The sequence below is a fragment of the Halichoerus grypus genome, chromosome 1, assembly GCF_964656455.1.
Source record: "Halichoerus grypus chromosome 1, mHalGry1.hap1.1, whole genome shotgun sequence".
Classification (NCBI taxonomy): domain Eukaryota; kingdom Metazoa; phylum Chordata; class Mammalia; order Carnivora; family Phocidae; genus Halichoerus; species Halichoerus grypus.
Window position 1 is genome coordinate 144553033 of NC_135712.1, and position 18893 is coordinate 144571925.

The 18893-nt window shown below is 60.6% G+C and overlaps 1 protein-coding gene across 10 annotated transcripts; it reads right to left on the reverse strand.

Annotated features, from left to right (window-relative positions):
• Positions 1–344: 344 nt before the first annotated feature.
• Positions 345–17803, reverse strand: ZBTB47 (zinc finger and BTB domain containing 47). 10 transcript variants are annotated; one of them, XR_013448139.1, is made up of 8 exons: positions 17583–17797; positions 12354–13919; positions 10616–10763; positions 9355–9470; positions 8626–8770; positions 8213–8382; positions 2285–2501; positions 345–644 (listed from the first exon to the last, which is right to left on the reverse strand). XR_013448139.1 is itself a non-coding variant. In XM_078072993.1 (8 exons), exons 1-7 carry the CDS (start codon positions 17583–17585, stop codon positions 2412–2414), a joined length of 2238 nt encoding a protein of 745 aa, XP_077929119.1. In that variant the 5' UTR covers positions 17586–17798; the 3' UTR covers positions 345–644; positions 2401–2411. The 10 variants fall into 10 exon arrangements, 9 of the variants coding, with proteins under 9 accessions (XP_077929119.1, XP_077929139.1, XP_077929135.1 ...); XM_078072993.1 differs by having other exon boundaries at positions 2401–2501; positions 17583–17798; XM_078073009.1 differs by lacking the exon at positions 345–644 and adding an exon at positions 7729–7775 and having other exon boundaries at positions 2392–2511; positions 17583–17796.
• Between the last annotated feature and the right edge of the window lie 1090 nt (positions 17804–18893).

An 18893-nucleotide genomic window follows, 5' to 3' on the forward strand; every position in this document is an offset into this window, starting at 1 on the left:
ACCCAAATCCTGGTGAAGATGAAGAGAAACTGTATCCCTCACACATTGCTAGTGGGGATGCAAAGTGGTACAGCCTCGTAGAAAATTACTTCGGCAGTTTCTGATAAAACTAAACATGCAACTATTTACATAACCCAGCAATTGTCCTCTTGGGCTTTTATCCCCGAGAAAGTAAAACTTATGTTCATACAAAAGCTATATGGGAATATTCATAGCAGCTCTATGAGTTATAGCAAAAAATGAGAAACAGCCCTGTTCTCCTTCAGCAGATAAATGTAGTACATACAAACTATGGAATACTACTCAGCAATACAAAAGAATGAACAACTGATATACACAGTCAATTGGGTCAATCTCCAGGCCTTTAGGCTGAATGAAAAAAGTCAATCCCAAAAGATTGCATGCCATATACATTACTACAACATTTTGAAATGACAAAAATTTTTTTTTTTTTTAGATTTATTTATTTATTTATTTGACAGAGAGAGACACAGCGAGAGAGGGAACGCAAGCAGGAGGAGTGGGAGAGGGAGAAGCAGGCTTTCCGCTGAGCGGAGAGCCCGATGCGGCGCTCGATCCCAGGACTCTGGGATCATGACCTGAGCCGAAGACAGACGCTTAACGACTGAGCCACCCAGGCGCCCCTGAAATGACAAAAATTTTTAAATGGAGAACAGATCGGTGGTTGCCAGTGCTTAGGGACAGGGTGGGCAGTTGCAGGAGGGGGTTGTGTGTAGTTATAAAAGGGCAAAAAGGGCAAGAGACAGAAGCCTGTGGTTCTGGAACGTTCTGTCTCCATTGTGGTGGTGGGTATGTGAACATACACGTATGATAAAATTCTATAGACGTAAATACACACACAGGTGAGGACAAGTAAAACGGGAAATCTGGATAAGATCGGTGGAGTGTCACTGTCAATGTCTTGGGTGTGGTATTGTGCTAGTTTTGCAAAATGTTATCATTGGGGGAAACTAGGTACAATATACAAGAGCTTTCTCTGTATTATTTCTTACAGCTGCATATGAATCTAATTACTGCAATAAAGATTTCTTTTTTTTTTTTAAAGATTTTATTTATTTATTTGAGATAGAGAGGGAGAGCATGACTGGGGGCAAGGGCAGAGGGAGAGGGAGAAGCAGACTTCCCGTGGGCAGGGAGCTCGATGCAGGGCTTGATCCCAGGACCCTGGGATCATGACCTGAGCCGAAGGCAGCCGCTTAACTGACTGAGCCACCCAGGCACCCCTATTGCAATAAAAATTACAATGAGGAAAATGATCAAAGATCACCCAACATTTAAGAAATTATCATAAAAAAAGGAGAAAGGAAAGGAAATTAGAGGCAACAAAGATAAAAAATAGCTGAAAGGAGAAAAAATTCAAACATTGCTAGTAATAATATCAGAAAGATGTTTACATAATAAAGGGATACACACTATAAAAAAGGAACTCCCAGAGAAACTAAGAACTTTTGGAAATTGAAAAGTATAATGGCAACAATGTAATACTCAATAGAAGGGTTGGAAAACACATTTGAGGAAACCTCCCAGAAAGTAGAAGAAAAAAGGTGAAGACCATGAGACTGGGTAAGAGAATGAGAGAAGCCGCCCAGAGGTCCAATATCTAAATGACAGGAGCTGAAGAACAGAGGAAGGCTTGGAGAAGAGACAGTTGAAAGCCATATTTCGGGAAAGTTTCCCGAACTGACAGGGCTCACCGAGTCCCCCGCTCACTGGGTGAGAAAAAACCCACACCAAGGACATCGCTGTGAAGGCTCACAATGCTGGAGGTGGAACAGAGGCCTGAAGGCTTCAGGGGCAAGAAGCAGGCTGCCCACACAGCATCAGGGGTCAAGACAGGATCGGGCTTCTCAGCAGAAACACTGGCATCTAAAACCCTGAGGAAAGGGCGCCTGGGTGGCTCAGTCGGTTAAGCGTCTGCCTTCGGCTCAGGTCATGATCTCGGGGTCCTGGGTTCGAGCCCCGCATCAGACTCCCTGCTCCGTGGGAAGCCTGCTTCTCCCTCTCCCTCTGCCCCTCCCCCTTCTTGTGCTCTCTCGCTCGCTCGCTCTCTCTCTCAAAATAAATAAAATCTTAAAAATAAAATAAAATAAAATCCCGAGGGGAAAATGATTTCCAAGCTAGGGTTCTGTACCCAGGCGAACTCATCCCCGTGTGAGGGCAGAATAAAAATAGTCAAGATCTTCAGAATTTCATTCCCTGAAGTGATCCCGAAGAGAAGCTACATCTCAGGGTTAGGAAAAAAATAGTCCACTAAGACATAAACCTTTTAGAAGTTAGTTTTCTGCAGTAAACTTGAAGGGATACAGTCTTAGCAAAGTGTGACAGGGAACGTAGGTCCGCTACGGTCCGGGGGATGTTGTCAAGCCGAAGTGTCCTTACGGGAGATGGCATCACTTTTGTGCACACCAGGGTCGTCTTGCCGCCCTGCTCTCGAGCGGTGATGATGATGATGAAGCCGTGTTAGGATGGTCACCAGCTCGCTGCTGCCTCCTGCGTGAGTAGGGGAGGACCCATCACGTCGGGCCTGGCCACGGCTTTCCCTGTGCCCATCAGCCCCTCCTCAGGAAGCCCCTGGAGGATGTGCTTCACCAAATTGAGGGAGCAAACCCAGATAGAGGAAGATAGAGGATTCGGGGGAACGGGAGATCTGTCTAGGAATTGGCAAAGGGAATCCCCAGAAGGGTGGGAGATCCCACCATGACAGCCGGGGGAAATCGACCAGTCCAGGTGTGAGCGCGGGTTCTGGAGAGACAGTGCCGAGAGGGAGCCGATGGGCACCTGCTGTGTGTGCACTTATGAGGAGAGTCACAGTTATGGCAGAGTCTGGGGACACAGAAGCGATAAGCACCTAGAAACTGAAGGAACCACATTTTAAAGAGACAAAAGTAAAAAGTCGCACAGGAAAGGAAATGGAATCATATTCTATGACATGGCTTCGTTGAGATCAGTGTTTACATAGTCATAATAATATATGCACCGAATGTTAATCTAACCCCAAATAATAATATAACTATGCTTGGAGAAAGGGGAATAGAAGCCGTGTGTGTGTGTGTGTGTGTGTGTGTGTGTGTGTGTGTGTGTGTTGGGAGTGTTGAAGACAGAAATCAATAAATGATACCTAACACTGCATCTATCAGGAAGTAAGAGTGGAGGCGAGATTTCATAGGCCTGAAAGTCAATGCCAAAAATACCAATCGAATTGGAGCTGGTTGCCTATTCGAAGTGGGAAAAGAGGAGGTACGGGCCACTGCAACTTTTGCTTTAAAAAAAAAAAAAAAGGCCTTCCAGAAATATTTAGCTTTTTCAACTATGTCTAAGAAAAATTTTAATTGTAAAAAATTGATATTTTCCCAGGGATTCTACACAACACAATGCTGGGTGGCATTGGGCTGGTGCTCACAGCATGTACTGGCCTTCCCCTTCCCCCAGGAGCCGCTGATGCTAAGGAAGGGGGGCACTGTCTGGGGAAGGATCCGCTATGGAACCAGCCCAGAGACTCCGCCTTGCCAGGCTGGGAGCTTCCTATAGGATGCAGCATACACTCCAGGCCTGTGCCCAGGATGCAGGCATGTGCCACGGTTTCTCTCAGGATGCCTGGGCCCCAGAGCCAGGACTCGGGGTGGGAGAGGGACCCTTTGGGCCACCCAGTGCTTTTGGACCGCCTTTTTCTGATCGTGAGTGCTACCTGCCCGAAGTAGAAGACATGCTCGCCTTCCCAGCCTCCCTTGCAACTAGAGTGTAAGTATAGGAACTGTGCTCCAGGACATGAGGTGTTAACGAGCAAAACTGGGGGAGGATGAGTGCTCCAGAGATGCCAGCCATGGTGTCCACCACCGCCCCGCGGCCTCTTCCTCCCAGCCCAGCGTGACTCGTGCCTAAGCAGCACTCGAGTAGGCATTTGGAAACGTTATTAGAATGAGGCGGGGGGGTGGCGGGGGGGCTGAAGGAAGAGGCTGTGCAGAGAGGCGTCATGCCAGCAGATGGGTGGCAAGACGGGTGGAGAGCAGAAACACGGAAGCGGCCAGGCCCTCAGGCTCATTGGCGAGCGCCATTTTGAGGGTGACTGAAACTGAGTGAGCCTGTTCCTTTCAGTCAAAGAAGTAGGGCTGTGTGGAAAGGTGCAGGCTCCCAAATTCTGGGACCTGCCGTTTGGACCTCTGCCCTCAGAGAACAGGAATCCCAAGTCCTGGGACCAGCGCCCCCACACCCGTCTCCAGCCTCTGCTTGTCAGCGTGGCCTCACAGAGCGGGGGGCACCCACACCTCCTCTCTGGCTCAGGAATCCACCCAGCCCCTCCTGGTCAGACCCCTCCTCATGTATCTTGGGCCAAGGGCCACAAACACAGGGGCCTTGTTCCCCACGTAGTCCTGGGGCCTAGAGTCCCACGTGGCACAGAGCCAGGGCTCCATACATCACCTGCACAACGAATTAATTCTCAGAGGTCCCCACGGAGAGCCATCTGCTCCCTCCTTGGAGGCCACTAGCTGCCTTCCATCTGAGCGTTTGTCTTCCCGGGGCCCGCGTCAGCATCTCTGATAGCTGGCTCCTTCAGACGGCCCTTGCCTGCCAAGTGCTGAGCACATGAGCAGGAGTGGCCCTGGCTGTCCCGGGGCTCCGGTGGCCACAGGCCTGGGCGCTCGTGGAAAACTGTCCTGCAGGGGCCCTGGCCTCCTGCGGGCGCCGCCTTTGGGGATCTCTGCATCAGCAGCCCCAGGACCTCTCTTCTTTCGATCCCCTTCCACATCCAGCTCAGGACCAAACACTGGTTTGGGGGACATGTCTCCGCTCTTGCCTCAGCTCCTGACTCTGGGTGCTCCTAAAGCCCAGGCCCCCTTACGGGAGAGAGATGGGGTCTGCAGCTGCTCGAGGGCACAGTGACCCATGCGGCCTACCACTGAGCTGCTGGGCTCCCTTGCTCTGGTCTGGGTCTTTCCAGCCAGTGGTCAGGGCAGGCAACAAGTAAAGAAGAGGCCGGGCCAAGGGACAGTTGTACTGACTTTATTCCCCTTCACTCTCGTCCTCACCCTCCTGCTATCCCCTCATGCGCTTGGGGCCCAGACATCAAGGGTCCACACACCTGGCACAGCCATTCCGCGACTGTGGACCCCCCAGTAAGGGGACCTGTGGCCGCACATGCCAAGGTCGGAGGCTGAGGCTCTAGCCCCAGCTTATCTCTCGGCTCACCCCCAGCTGGCCCAAGACCAGGGAGCCCAGGAGAAGCTGGGGAGGGGGCAGGCCCAGGTTTCAGACCCGAGTTCTGGCCAAATGGGCTGAAAAGTCCATCTGGACTGAGGGGTTCCCCCCACCCAGCACATCTCCAGTGGGAGGTGGTGATCCCGACCCCCTTCCCTGCCACCAGCCCTGGGAAGTGGGTATAATGCCCCAGTCCCCTTACTCCAATATCTAGGTGCTTGTTCATTTGTTTTAAAAATAAAAAGGAAATGTAAAAGCTGGTAAAACAAGAACCCCTACCCATACTGGCACTGCTGAGGTTCCATTATTGCTTCAGACCCTTGTGATCTGGCTGGAAAGGAGCTTTTACCCACACTGGCCCAAGGGGAAGAGAGCATTTAGCACCAGGGACCAGGGCTCCTGTCCCCACTGGGACAGGTGCCTCCCAGGAGAGGGTTTGGCTGTGCCCACCCACAGCTACAATGACCATCGTGACCAGAGCCCAGCCTGCCGTCTGGACCCCTGCCCTCCGAGGAGAGGTGTATTAGAACATGGAACCCAAGTCCTGGGACAGGGTTTTGACACCAGCTCCCCCCCCCCATACCTTACAGGGACCTGGCCTGGCCAGGGTCCCCCAGCCTCACTCACTAAGGCTGCAGGGGGGCTAGCTGATGACAAGGCCACCAGTCCCCATGGGAAACCCTGGTGCCAGTGACAGGGGTTGGGGAACCCATGGGTGTCCCGACCTACAGCACATCGGGGGAGATCAACTTTTTTGGGGGAAAATGGGAGCCAGCTCTGAAGAGCTGCCAGGCACTGGGACCAGAGGTTAGAAATAGCAAGGAAGAGGAGGAAACAGAGAGGGGGGGGACCCTGAGGACGTCATGGAAGCCCAGAGATCAAGGGGTACAGGAGAGGGAGTATAGTAAAGCAGGAGTCTAGAATCCCCAGCCTTGGGTAAGGGAGCTGCAGAACTGGGAGCCAGACAGGGAGCTTTCCTCTCTCAGTGAGGGGCCCACCTTCTCTCTCCAAAGGACAGCAGGGCCGTTCTGGAGGCTCTGACCCCGCACTACTCCTGCTGCAGACCCAAATGCAACTGGGCCAGGGCACCGCCCCCCTCTGCGCCCAGAGAATTATCAGGGCTGTGTAGCTTGGATTCTAAATCCTCAAATCACTCGGGCTTCTTGGACCTGCCCACATCGGTACAGAATAAAGTGCTTCGTTTATTGATGATTAAAATGTCCCCAGCCCCCACCCAGCGCCACGGGCCTCACAAGGAGGTCAGAGGGGTTCCGACCCCCTCAGCCCTTGGGCTGATGGGGCCCAGGCCCCCCACCCCCCACCCCATCCCCTGCCGCTGTCCCCCTTGGGCTTAGGCCTCTTCCCACTCCAACCATGCTTGGGAAGGTGGTGGTGTGGGGGTAGTCGTGGAGGTTTAAGGTGCAGAGTATAACAAACAAAACTGTATAAACACAAAAGGAAAGAGCTTAACTAGGAAACACGTAGCTTATGGAACCTTCCTCCCCATTTTCAAGGCAGGAATAAAGACGTTAAATGACAACAAAAAAAGGATGTCCCTACTAGTGCCGGCCTCATGGGGGCAAGCATTGGGCACAGGCGGGGGCTCCCCCAGAGCCCCCACCCCCCACCCTGTGGGCTCCTCTCACCAACAATGCTACAGGCGCCCCACCCATGGTGCAGAGGCCTAGGGAGGACAGGGATGGTGGACGCTGGCCTGGGGGGGGGGGGTGTGGCCAGGCCCAGGAAGAGGATGAGGCCTCTGCCTTCAGAGCAGGGATGGAGACAGACACACACACATCTCCGCTGGTGTGGGAGAGACGACCAGGGCAGCTGGTGAGGACCTGGGTGCTCTGTGAACAGCCGCCCTGCCCCCTGCTCCCCTGCTAGCACCTTGAAACCTTAAAACATTGCCTCCTTCTCAGGGCCTGCCCTTGGGGTTCACCCAGCTGCAGGGACTCTTTGCAGCCCTTGGGATCTGGTGCTGCGGGAGCCAGCCCGTCTGCCCACCCAGGGCCTAGCCCCCAGCCCCGAGGCTCAGAGGCTTCTGGGGATGTCTTCTCCTGGACTCAGGGACCTCGATGCAGCCTGGTACAGCTCAGGGATCCCTGTGCCTGCCGGCAGGGTGGTGGCTGGGAGAGCAAATGCCTGGGGTCCAGCCCCTGCCTCCGCCACTGCACACAGTGCAAAGCTGGGTCTGCAGCCTTCACACTTCGCCACTCCCCCCCACAACACGCTCACGGGCATCCACAGTCAAGCCCCTGCCTCGGTGTCCACAGCCCTCAGACGGGATCCACAACTCCTTCCAGGGAGGCTGACGCCCCAACTTTTCCCCAAAGCCTCCAGGATGAGGGGGCAAGTTAGGAGGCACAGGGGAGGCAGAGATGAGCCACTGAAGCTGACCCAGGCTTGCCTGGCCAGCCCCCTCCGGCTCAGGCCTCAGCAGAGTGACCGGTCACACCTGCTCCCCAGCCCCTCCCTCCCTGCTGTACCTGCCGCCTCCAGCACCCCCCTCACCTGGAGGGGGCGCTGCAAATAATTTCCTCTCTTTTCTTTTTCCTTCACTTCCAAAAAAAAAAAAAAAGCAAAGGCTTCAAGGAGTCACTGAGAAGGGGGGCACTTGGGAGTGAGGTGTCCTCCACCCGCACGGGGGCCACCAGCCCGCACACCCCCAGGGTCAGGGGCCTCAAGCAGCACAGGTCCGGCCCCGTCTGGAGGGGGGGGCGGCGGTGCCAGGCCGGTGTCGCTGCCCTCCCCCAGGCAGGAGGGGAGGGCCGGGGTGGGGGCCGGGGGTCCCTCGCAGAGGCAGTCAGTTGTTGGCGCTCATCCTCCCGCCGGAAGTGGCAGTGGTAGAGAAGAGTGGCGGTGGGGGCGGCAGGTGGGGTGGGGGCGGCAGGGTCTGGGGCAGCCCCGGGAGCAGGGGCAGCGTGTGAGCCGGGGGCTGGGCCGGGGACAGGCCTGGGCCCGAAGCGGGGCCGTCGCTGGCCAGGGGGTGACTGACGCGGAAGCATTTCTCCTTGTGGGCCTTGAGCATGTTGGAGAAGCGGAAGCGCTGGCCGCAGACGTCGCAGGGGTACGGCTTCTCGCCCGTGTGTGTGCGCCGGTGCCGCTTCATGTTGGGTCGGCTGGTGAAGCTCTTGCCGCAGATCTCACAGATGTACGGCTTCTCCCCTGGGCGTTGGCACGGGCAGGGGGGCGTCACCGAGAAGTCAGCGCACCCCGGCACCCGCGGGGCCTCCCTAACCCGGGGAGAGGCGCGGAGGATGGCGCTGAGCCCCAGAGAAGGCTGGACTGAGGCCCGGAGTGGAGAAGGGGCATGGCTGGGGCCATCACAGGCAGGCCTCCGGGGCAGGGCCGAGGAGGGGTCCCCAGCCTGCACCACGCCCCCCCCCGCCACCCCCCAGGCGGCCGTACCTGTGTGGGTCTTCATGTGCTCATCGAAGTACTGCTTCATGTTGAAGTCCTTGCCGCACCACTGGCACATGAACTGCTTGTGGCCGATGTGGATGCTCATGTGGGACCGCAGCTGGTACTTGTACTGGAAGCGCTCATTGCAGTTCTGAGGGTGGGGTGGAGGGTGAGGCCAGGGGGCAGGGTGGGGAGCACCTGCCTGGGACCGCAGGGACAGGGAGGACACACATGGGGAGGGGCTCCTGGGGCAGGCGGCACACTGACAGAGAAGGGGCCAAGGGCAGGCTCGGCCCAGGCGGGGATGGAAGGCAGGAAGTGGGAAAAGGCCCCAGAATGGAAGGAGTCCTCATGCGTCAAGCCGAGGGCCCCCCATCCTTCCTATTTGTTGGAACGCCCGCCCCCCCCCCATCGCGGCCTGCAGCTCTATCCCCGCTCTGCCTGAGATGTGCCTCTCTCCACCTCTCCAGAAGGCCTGCCCCCTGCCTGGCTGCAGCCCAAAGAAAGGCCCACCCTGAATGCGTGGGGGCTGGCTTAGGGTGGGGTGGTGGAGGGTGGCGGTGGGGGGCAGGCAGGTGGGCGGCCGGGTCAGGATGCGCGAGGCGGGGGCCACAGACACCAGGGGGGCCACCCCTCTTTGTGAATCCTGGACTCCACTGCCCCCTGAAGCAGCTGCTCTCCCCCACCCCCGCTCGTCCAGGGTGGCCCCTGGGGCAGGTGGACAAAGGGACTCACCTCACATCGGAAGGGCTTCTCCCCAGAGTGCTGCAGCGAGTGCACTTTGAGAGACATGCTTCGTTTGAAGGACTTCCCACAGGTCTCGCAAGTGAAGGGCATGTCCTTGGTGTGGGCTGTGGGGCAGGCCATTATGTCTCAGGGGGACCCCCATGGCTGCTCCTGGGGGATCCCTGCCTGACCACATCCCACACTGGGCCTCCTGGGAGGCCCCCCCGCTTCACAGTCTGCCTCAGAGGCTCCATCTAGGACCTGGGGCTGACTTCCGGGCAAGGACCCCAAGCGGGACTGGCTTTGGCTCAAACCCTGGCCCCACCACTGGCTCTCTGCACTGCCTCAGTGCACCGCAGCGTGTCCTTCCTCAGAGAGCGGCCAGGGGTGGTACTGAGACTCAAAGGTGGGCTTTACAGGGGATGACACTGGGCAGTCCAGAGGGAGTTGGCTGGGCTCCCCCCAAAACCACGGACAGGTGAGGACTAACAAACTCTTCAAGGAAGATCTGCGAGGAAGCAAGTGGAGCCAGAGAGTCCCCCTTGCAGCTCAGAGCTGGGGAAGCCGAGCCCAGGAAGACCACCAGTCCTGGGCTACCCAGCATGCTCCTGGCCTGGACCTCCACCCCAGGGTCCCAGCTCCCAGGTGGCCGGAGAAAAGGGTAAGGCCTGGCAGGGAGCCACATTGCCCTTGAGCTCCAGACCCCAAGCAGGCAAGGAAGGAGGGCCACCTGAACACCAGACTCCCAGCCGTGCCCTCCTAGAGGGGAGGGACAGCCATGCCCAAGGCAGAGGAGCCCAGCAGACATTCGTGGGGGCCTCCTCATTCAGAGGAGCCTGAAGGCCTGTAAGGGCCAGAAGGTGAGAAAAAATTAGAGGCACAGCTGTCCTCAAACTGAGACAGGGCCTGTGTCAGTCCATATGGCATTTTGTGTAATTTAGAAAAGGGTACTTCTTTCCCTGGTGGCCATAACCCCATGCTGAGATGCACAGTCTGGTTAGCAGTGTGCCAGCTGGATTCTGGTCCCCACCTGCCATCTTGTCCAGGAGCCCTTGTGCAATGTCCCACCTGCCCAACCGTACATGGTAGCCCCGACCTCTGAGCCTATCCAGATCACAGCTGCCACTGCAACCAGCCTGCCCAGGATTCCCAGTTGAGAGGGGCCTTCTCACGTCTTCACACTGCCCTGGGATGGGAAGTCCTGCCCAGCACAACCAGGAGCTGGCCCAGCTCTGACCTCAGGCCCCATCCCCTCCCGGCCCAGACTCACCAACCATGTGCTTGCGCACGTGGGCCATGGTGTAGAACTTCTTCTCGCAGATCTCACATGAGAACTTCTTCTCTGCATAGCCATGCACGATCTTGTTGTGCTCGTGGAGGGACCAGAGCTTCTTAAAAGCTTTGCCACACGTCACACACTGCAGGGTGAGAGGACTTTAGGCCCTGGATCCTGAGTCAGGACCATGTGCCCTGGGACAATCTGCCCCTCACTGGACCTCAGTTTCTCTACCTGGACTGTGCTGGAGGGAGAGCCCTCGATGTCCAGCGACCCGCCAAATCTGCCGTTCTGGGAGTTGGGGATGGTAACTCCCTAAAAACATGCCCACCTACCCAGGGCTGCAGCCTGGGGCCCTCCCTCATCCTTGAACTCAACTTGGGTCAGGGGCCACCTATACCAGGAAGCCCCGACTCCGTGCTCATTTCAACAAGGCACCTGTCTACAGAGGGGAGATACACATAACCAGCTGAAGGGCCATGGCACGTGAGGAGGCTACACAAAGTGCACGAAGAAGCCCTTCTCAGATCACACGTCCGGCCTCCCCACTGCTGGGACCCATGCCCTGACACCCTGGAGATCCCCAAGGAGAGAGGTGCCAAAGTGCTGGCTGGGAGGGGGAGTTGGAGGGGGACTACAGCAGGTCCTGGGTCCCATGAGGAAATGGAGGGTGGTGGGAACCCCGGGGGCCATGCTCCCCTCCTCCTCTTGTCCTCCCCATCCCTGCAGGAGACACTTCCGGAGGGCTGGAGTAGGTCAGGGCTTGGACAGAAAACGGGTCAGGGTGCCCAGGTCAGAAGAGGTACATGCATCTTTCCCCTTCAGAAGGAAGGTTCAGGTGTGTGCAGGTTGGAGAGGCAAAGGGCAGCCCAGTGGGCAGGCAAGTGGGAACAGGTGCAAGAGGGTGGGGCAGGAGACCAGGTAATCCCCCAGGTAACACTTGCTCCACAGGGCACTGCAATTAGCAATTAGCTCAGGCAATTAGCACCCGCCTACCTGCTGCCCCCACAACCCCCTCCGGGCCAGCAAAGATAAAAAGCAGCCTGGCGGGCCCTGTGTTGCCCGCACCCTGAGAGGCCGGGTTGGCACACACTCAGGCCGAGCCGAGGCCTGGCAGCCAGCCCAGCTCCCCTGCTTGGCCCCGGCAGCCCCTGCTCTCCCCAAATTTCTCATCCAATCCCTCTTCCCAGGCCCAGGCCAGCTGGCATCTCCAGAGAGCTGAGAGCAGGGGCTTCCTCCTCCGGGCCACCCCTTGCTCTATTCAGCCTTTGTGCAAGTGCCAATGGCGCCCCCTCTGGGCAAACCCTGCCCCACCTCGTCTGTGCTTCTGTGCGGTGCACGATCTGTGAAACTATACGTGGTGGCCCTGGTGGCCTTCCAGCAGCCCTAGGATTGACTAAAACACGGGCTCAGCCCGCAGAGCTGGCTCAAGTACTCAGACAACTCCCTCCTCTCATCCTCCCCTTCGCCCCTCTGGCCAAGGGTACTGTTTGTTCCTGTCCGATCTGCACGTGTCTCCATGTGCCAAAGCCCAGCTCTACCTGCCTCCTCCAGGAAGCCCTCCTTGATGTTAATCCCCTGAACTCGGACCACCCTGGGCCCACGTTGGCCCCAGGGCCCGGCGGTAAGTCTGTCTGGGCGATGCAGGCAGCAGGACACTGGGGGCGCGGACTGGGTGGCCATTCTGGGGACCCCCCTGCCCCGCCCCGCCCGAGGAGCCCCCAAGGCCCACCTGGATGTTGCGCTCGCAGTCCGTCTGCCGGTGCAGTAGCAGCTCGCTCTCCAGCAGGAAGCGCTTGCCGCACTGGTCGCAGATCTGCATGCGGCTGTGGGTCACGTTCATGTGCTTCTCCAGGTACCAGCGGTTGTTGAAGACGCGAGGGCACTTCTGGCACGGGTGGTGCTGCTTCTCTTCCAGCTTCACCTTGGCCCCCAGCCCGTCAGTGGCCTGTGGCCCTCGGGCCGCTGCAGAGGCTCCCCCCGGAGCGGGCTTGGGCCTCTTCCCGCCCCGCGGCCTGGCCTCCTCAGGCTCAGGGGGGCCTCGGCGTCGGGCGTTCTCTCGAGACCGCGTGGCCATGCGACTGTGGGGAGGGGGCTCTGCCCTGCTGCCCCGCCGCCCCGCTGGCCCCTGCCGGCTCCCCGCCTCCCCGCCCTCTTCCTCCTCTTCCTCCTCCTCTGAGCTCTCTTGATCCTGCTCACTGTGCCCTTCCTCTTCCTCCTCCTCTTCCTCCTCCTGCTCGCTGTGCCCTTCCTCCTCCTCGTCTTCCTCCTCTCCCTGACTGCCACCCTCCTCCTCCTCCTCCTCCCCTCCGCTGCCACCACCCTCTTCTTCCTCCTCCTCCTCCTCTTCCTCCTCCTCCTCCTCCTCCTCGTCCTCGTCCTCGTCCTCCGAGTGTCTCTGCAGCCCGTCCTCCCGGCCCAGCACCACGGTGGCCGGGCCCGTAGTGGTGCCCGGCTTGCCCTCGGGCCCCGTGGACACGTGCAGAGTCTGGTTGTTGAGGTTCACCTCCACGATGATCTGGGACTGCTCCCGGCGGCTGTAGGTGCCAGAACCCCCCAGCTCTTCCTCCAGCCCCTCCCCACCCTCCAGCTTGCAGAGGCTGCCGGGGGGCCCGCCGGCCTCTTGCACGCCACCCTCCTTCTCCTCCTTGAAGAAGGGCTGAGCTGGCCCGATGGCGGCAGGTGCCGTGCCCCCCGCGGTCCCTGCCCCGTCCTCGACACGCACAGAGTAGGGGTCGGGGCCCTCACGGGCATAGATCTTCGGCAGGCCCGGGGCGTCCGCCTCCTGCTTGATGTCGCAGTAGTAGGGTGGTGCGGCCGGGGTGCAGCCGGCGGCCGGCTGGGCTAGGGCCACAGCGCTGGGGCCGGGGGGGCCTAGGGAGCGGGCGTCCAGCAGCTCCTGGCAGGACGCGGCGATGTCGGCCATCTGCAGCAACGAGGCGGCACTGAGCACCTCGTGGACGTTGGCCGCGTTGACCAGCAGCTTGGAGGTGTAGATGAAGTTGAGGATCTGCTGCAGGCCACCGGGGGCCAGCGCCTCTAGGGACAGCTCGACGCGCTGCAGCTGCTTGTTCTGCGTGAAGAGCGAGTGGAAGAACTGGCTGTAGGCGGCCAGCACGCCCTTGTGCGCCGGGAAGACGCTGCGCTGGGGCACCAGCACCAGGTCCACGTCGCAGAGGTCAGGCTGGAAGAGGCGCTGCTCGTTCAGGCGGCCCATCAAGCAGGCGAAGTGCAGGGCCACGTCCTCCACCAGCGAGAACTCAGCCGCCGGTGAGTCTGTTGTCTTCTCAACCAGCAACTGCGGGGCGGAGGGCACAGGTCAGGTCAAGGCCAGCAACCCGGGCAGCGCCCCACCGTGCAGGAGGCAGCCTGCCCGTCCCTGCTGGCTCCGCGTTCTGGGAAAGGAGCCGAAGCTCGAGCCAGGACGCAGGGGAACCAGGACTCGGGCCCGAGCCGGCCGCCCCTCTGAGCTCAGACTCCAATCACCACCGGCTGCTCCTGGGTGAGTCGGTTAACTTTCCTGGGCCTCCAGCGCTTCCCTGTGAGACAGGAAGTCGTCCTGGGCAGGGAAGGGGAAGAGAAGGAAAGAGGAAGGAACAGGGACTAGGGTCACCGGCATCCAGGACTGCGTGGGCCTTAGGGGCTTTCTGTGCCAACACTGGGCCGATCCAGGCGAACTGGGGCGAGGTGGCCACCCCAGACGCGAGCATTCCTTCAGCATTTCCTGAGCTCCACGGATTCTCTCCCTCACACTCACTCACACGTACAAATAAAACCACGCCTGCCCAACCCCAGGCCCCTCAAGAATGAAAGTCAGGCTCGCTAGCTCACTGCTCGGCCTCGGGCTGCTACCGCACCCCTGGGCGTAGTACCTAGGAAAGCCCTCGCCTCACCAGCAGTGGGCCTCAGGGCCTGGGCCTGAGGCTTTGCGGGGGTAGAAATTCTTGGGAAGAAATCCAGGCCCAGGCCTTGGTCCTCCTGCCCTGCTGGAGGAGGCTGGTGGGATCTAGCCAGCCCCTTCCTACTGGGCCAGGCGGCTGCCCATGGCCTCGGGCCTGGCTGCCGGCAGCTCCCCCCTCACACAGGGGTTCTGTGGGGGTAGAAGGACAACTGTGTTTTCTGTCCACCATGCTTAGAGACAGGAGGCCCCCAAGGACCGCCCTAGACCCTCTTCCCTCTAGGCCCCCAGACCCCAGGTCACGTGTGGTCCAGGCGCAGAGGCTCTGGGCCCCATCTTGGAAGCCACACTACCTGGGGCCTTTGGAGCCCCAGAGAGGCCCTCAAAGTCTGATGGGTCAGATTATCAGGCCCTTGAGCCACATCCAGCACCTGTGAATTGTCCAGAATAAGGGCTGGCTTAATCATTCCTGGCTCCTCCGCAGCAGCTTTCCCAAAAGGTGGACGGCACCGAGAGGCAGGCTGCCCACTCCCTTGCCTGGGTCCGGGGCACAGATGTTCAGTTAATATCTATCGATCAGCTGCCTGGCTGGACCAACCCCGCAGGTTCCAGTTTCTGGCCGTCCTCAGGCCCTGTCGAGCTGGGTCAGAGCCTCCTATATTTGAGGGGTACCTTGCCCCACTGCCACAAAGCCATCAGCTCTTCTCCCCCAAGCACCTCCCTGCAAGCCCGGGATGAAACCCCAGTTCCGTCCATCCACAGCCCACCCCAACCCTCCATGCTAGTCCTTCCACTGCTGGGGCAGCAGTAGGGGGCCCAGACTGGGCTGGGGCGGGGTGGGGGGTGGTATCTATGTTCAACTTCTCAGTCACCTGAATGAGAAGCAGCCCGGGGCCTCAGGATGAACCTCGAGGAGCCACAGGGGCAACCTGCTTCCAGATCTGCCCCTGCGCACCCTGCACCCCATCCCCCTCCGCATACCCAGCTACTCGGGGGGCAGCGCCCACCCGATGCTCTCTCTGATCCCAGGCTGGCCAGACTCTTGACCATGGACGCCATCTTCCTTGAGTTCTCCCACACCTCCTTCCCCTCCGCCAAGAAGCCAACCATCTGCCCCCTCTGTCTCAGGGCTGCTGGCCTGTCCAGGGCTGGCCAATCTAACAGGGATATGGTGCCAAGTCCCTCCCATCTCCCTCCTCTGACTCATTCTGATTCATCTTCTGGGACCAAACTCTATTGCACAGATGGGGAAACCGAGGCTCGGAACGGGAGGGTCGCACAGTGGGCAGGAGCAGAGCCCCTGGACTCCCAGCTCTGCTAAGGCCACCCCTTCCCTGCTGGACTGGACTGGACACTCCCCACAGATGGATTTCTTGGCTCTCAATGCCTTACAAAGCAGGAAGAGGCATCTGGGGAACCTCTGACTCAGGGGACCCGCTGTGCTTGCCCAGAACCCCACCGTTACCCCCTGCCACCTGCAGCCTCCTCCCCTGAGCTACTGCCACCTGCAGGTCAGTGAGGGGGCAGGATGCAACTGCGGTTGTGACAGGACCCCTAAGGGCCACCAGGGGCCAGACAGTGGCAGAAGTGGCTTGGATAAGGGCTCGTTAAAGCCAGGCCTGTTGAGGGGAGCACATCCGAGGCCACAGGGTCCCCAGTCCACTCTGCTCTCCCCTCACAGAGTGCCCTCCAGTGCCTACCTGGCATTGGAAAAGAAGGGCAGTGCCTGACCTTCCCGTGTGCAGATCTGGTCCCAGGGCCCTCTGGCCTCAGCAGGGAAGGAGGGGTTAGCCTGGAGGATACTGGTGCCCCAAAGACTCCGTTCCCACGGCAGTAAGCCCCAAGCCAGGGCCACCCTGCACCCTGGAGGGGCCCAAGAGTCTCTGCCAGGCACCCTGGCTGGACTTCCTTGACAGGGCACACCCATGCTGCCAGAGTTCATAACCCGTCAACCACCTCAGCAGGGCTCAGCCACCCCTCTGCCTGGCACCTCCCATGCAAGGCCCACCAGCTGCGCTGGCCCCCCTCCCCAGCCAGATGTGCCAGTTCCCTGAAACTGCACCCATCCCTCCCTATCGGCTAAGCCAGCTGCAGCCATACACCCCACCCTCAGGTGCAGGCCAGGTCGGCCTATCTAAGATGCAAGACCAGGGGAGTGGTCAGGCACTCCCGTTGCCAGGGGGTTTCAAGCCCTCAAACTATACCTGCAAGCCACATTGGGGGTGGGAGTGAGGTGGGGGGGGAGGCCAGGTGCCAGGGACACCTGCCGAGACTGCTCTCCAGGGCCAGAGCCTTCTGCATCGGAGGGGTACCCGGTCTCCATGCCATGAAGCCACCGGCTCCCTAGCCTGTCCCAGTGCCTCCCTGGAGGCCCTGGGATGAAACCTGGGCACGCATCTGCAGCACTCCCCCCCCCCCCCACAAACACCCACGCCAATCCTCACTGCCGGGCAGCCGGGGATGGGGCCCACACTGAGCAAGGGGACACAGGTTGATGACTTCCAGATGCCTCCTTTTGGAGAGGGGGTGTCTGTACCAGCCTCTTCTGCACTCATGGCCCCACTCCCTTCCCAGGACACAGGCCCAGAGAGGGCAGAGGACTGGCCCAAGGTCACACAGTAGTTTGGACCGGAGCTGCGGACGTCCCGCCCCAACACACCCCGCTTGGCCCAGTAGCCCCAAATCCCCAGGCAGGGCGGCTCCAGCGCCCACGTGGCCCAAGGCCCAGGCGGGAATCCGACCTCCCCCCTCCCCCCCATCACCCAGTCCGAGGGCGGCGCCGTCCCAGGCTCAGAGAAGCGCCCCCCTCCGCCGGTGCCTAGCAAGACCTCAGCCTCTCGCTCCCGGGCCCCCACCCCAGGAATTTAACCCCCTCCCCGCCGAGGGCCGCACCACAGCGCCGCATTCCGGGCCCGCGGAGACCCGGGAGAAGGGGCCGGGGAGACCCGGCGAGGGAGAAGATCCCTCCAACTCCTCCACCCGGAGCCGGCGGGCCGTGCGCTCGGGAGGGCAGAGCGGGCAGGTGGGCGGATAAGCGGGGGGACAGGCAGGGCCTTTGCGTACCATGGTGCCGTGGCGCTGGGGGCTCACAGGGCCCCGCGGGATCGCGCTGCCCCCGGCGGCCGGGCCGGGGCCGCTCCATGAAGCGCCGCGCTGGGGGCCGCCCCCGCGCAGGGCCCCGCGACCATGGCCCCCGGGGGCGCGGCCGGGCGGGCGGAGGCGCAGGGCCGCGGCAAGTCCAGCCGCCGAGCAGCTGCGGCCCCAGAGCCTCGGGCGCGGCGGGCGGGGGGCGCGGGGCGCCGATTGGAGCCCGCGCGTCAGCTGGGGCCGCCGTCTGGACGCTTAAAGGGCCAGGCCGCCCTGCGTGCCGGCGGGGGGCGCGGACACGCGTGGTGTGCGCGGTCCCAGTGCAGTCTGCTCTGCCTCAGGCCGCCGGGGCCCCCAGCCAGGCCCCACCGCTCCCATCCCAGCGGATGGGCCCCGGCCTCACTGTCCCGCGCCGAGCCCCCTTTCTGCCGGGAAGTTCGTCCCAGAGTCTAATCTCGGTGCCTTCCAGCTGCGCCACAGAGGCGGGGTCGGAGTAGGAGGCGGCCCTGAAATAGGGAAGCTGGGCGCGCCCACTCCCCAACCAGCTGCAGAAAGCCTTCCACCCGCTCCCTTGAGACACCGAACCCCCGGACCCTAGCCTCGCTCAGCACCCCCACCCTCTGGCCTGGGCTGCTTTGACCTGAGGGTGACTCTGGGATCTCCAGCTAGCCCGCGCCGGCCTACCCCAGGACAGCCCAGGGCTCATTTTGCTCCGTGCTGGGTGACCCACACCTACCTGGTGGCCTCCTCTGACTGCTCACGCCCGCCCCAGGGCAGGAGGTACCAGAACCCAGACCACAGCTGCAGCAGCGACCAGGCCTTTAAGGTGACCGGCCCAGGCCCTGGAACAGGCAAGATGAGAGGAGTGGGGGGCCAGAGGCCCGGGCCGCACCGTGCCCCTCAGCCGGCTGACCGGACCACTGCTGGGGAGAGGCCTCCCGGCCTGCGGAATGCTGCTCTGGCATGGGCACCGGTGGGGGCAGGGGGCTAGCCGGGCTGGCAGGAGGCTGCAAGGGCTGAGCGGGCAGCAGCGTGGAGAGGGGGCCTCCGTGGGCCTCTCATGTGGCCCATGTCAGCATTCCGATGCCCTCCTGCGCCCCCACCCCCACCCCAAGCTGGCCTCTGCCCCATCCTCGCTCCCTCTGATAGTGCCCTCATCCCCGGGGTACCCGCACCCCTCCCCACACGTGGGCCCTTGTGCTTACACAGCAGCCCCCGCCCCTGGGTATGTCACCTTCCTCATGAGAGGGCAGGGGCTCTGGGGCCTGCTCAGAGTGACTTGGTTCT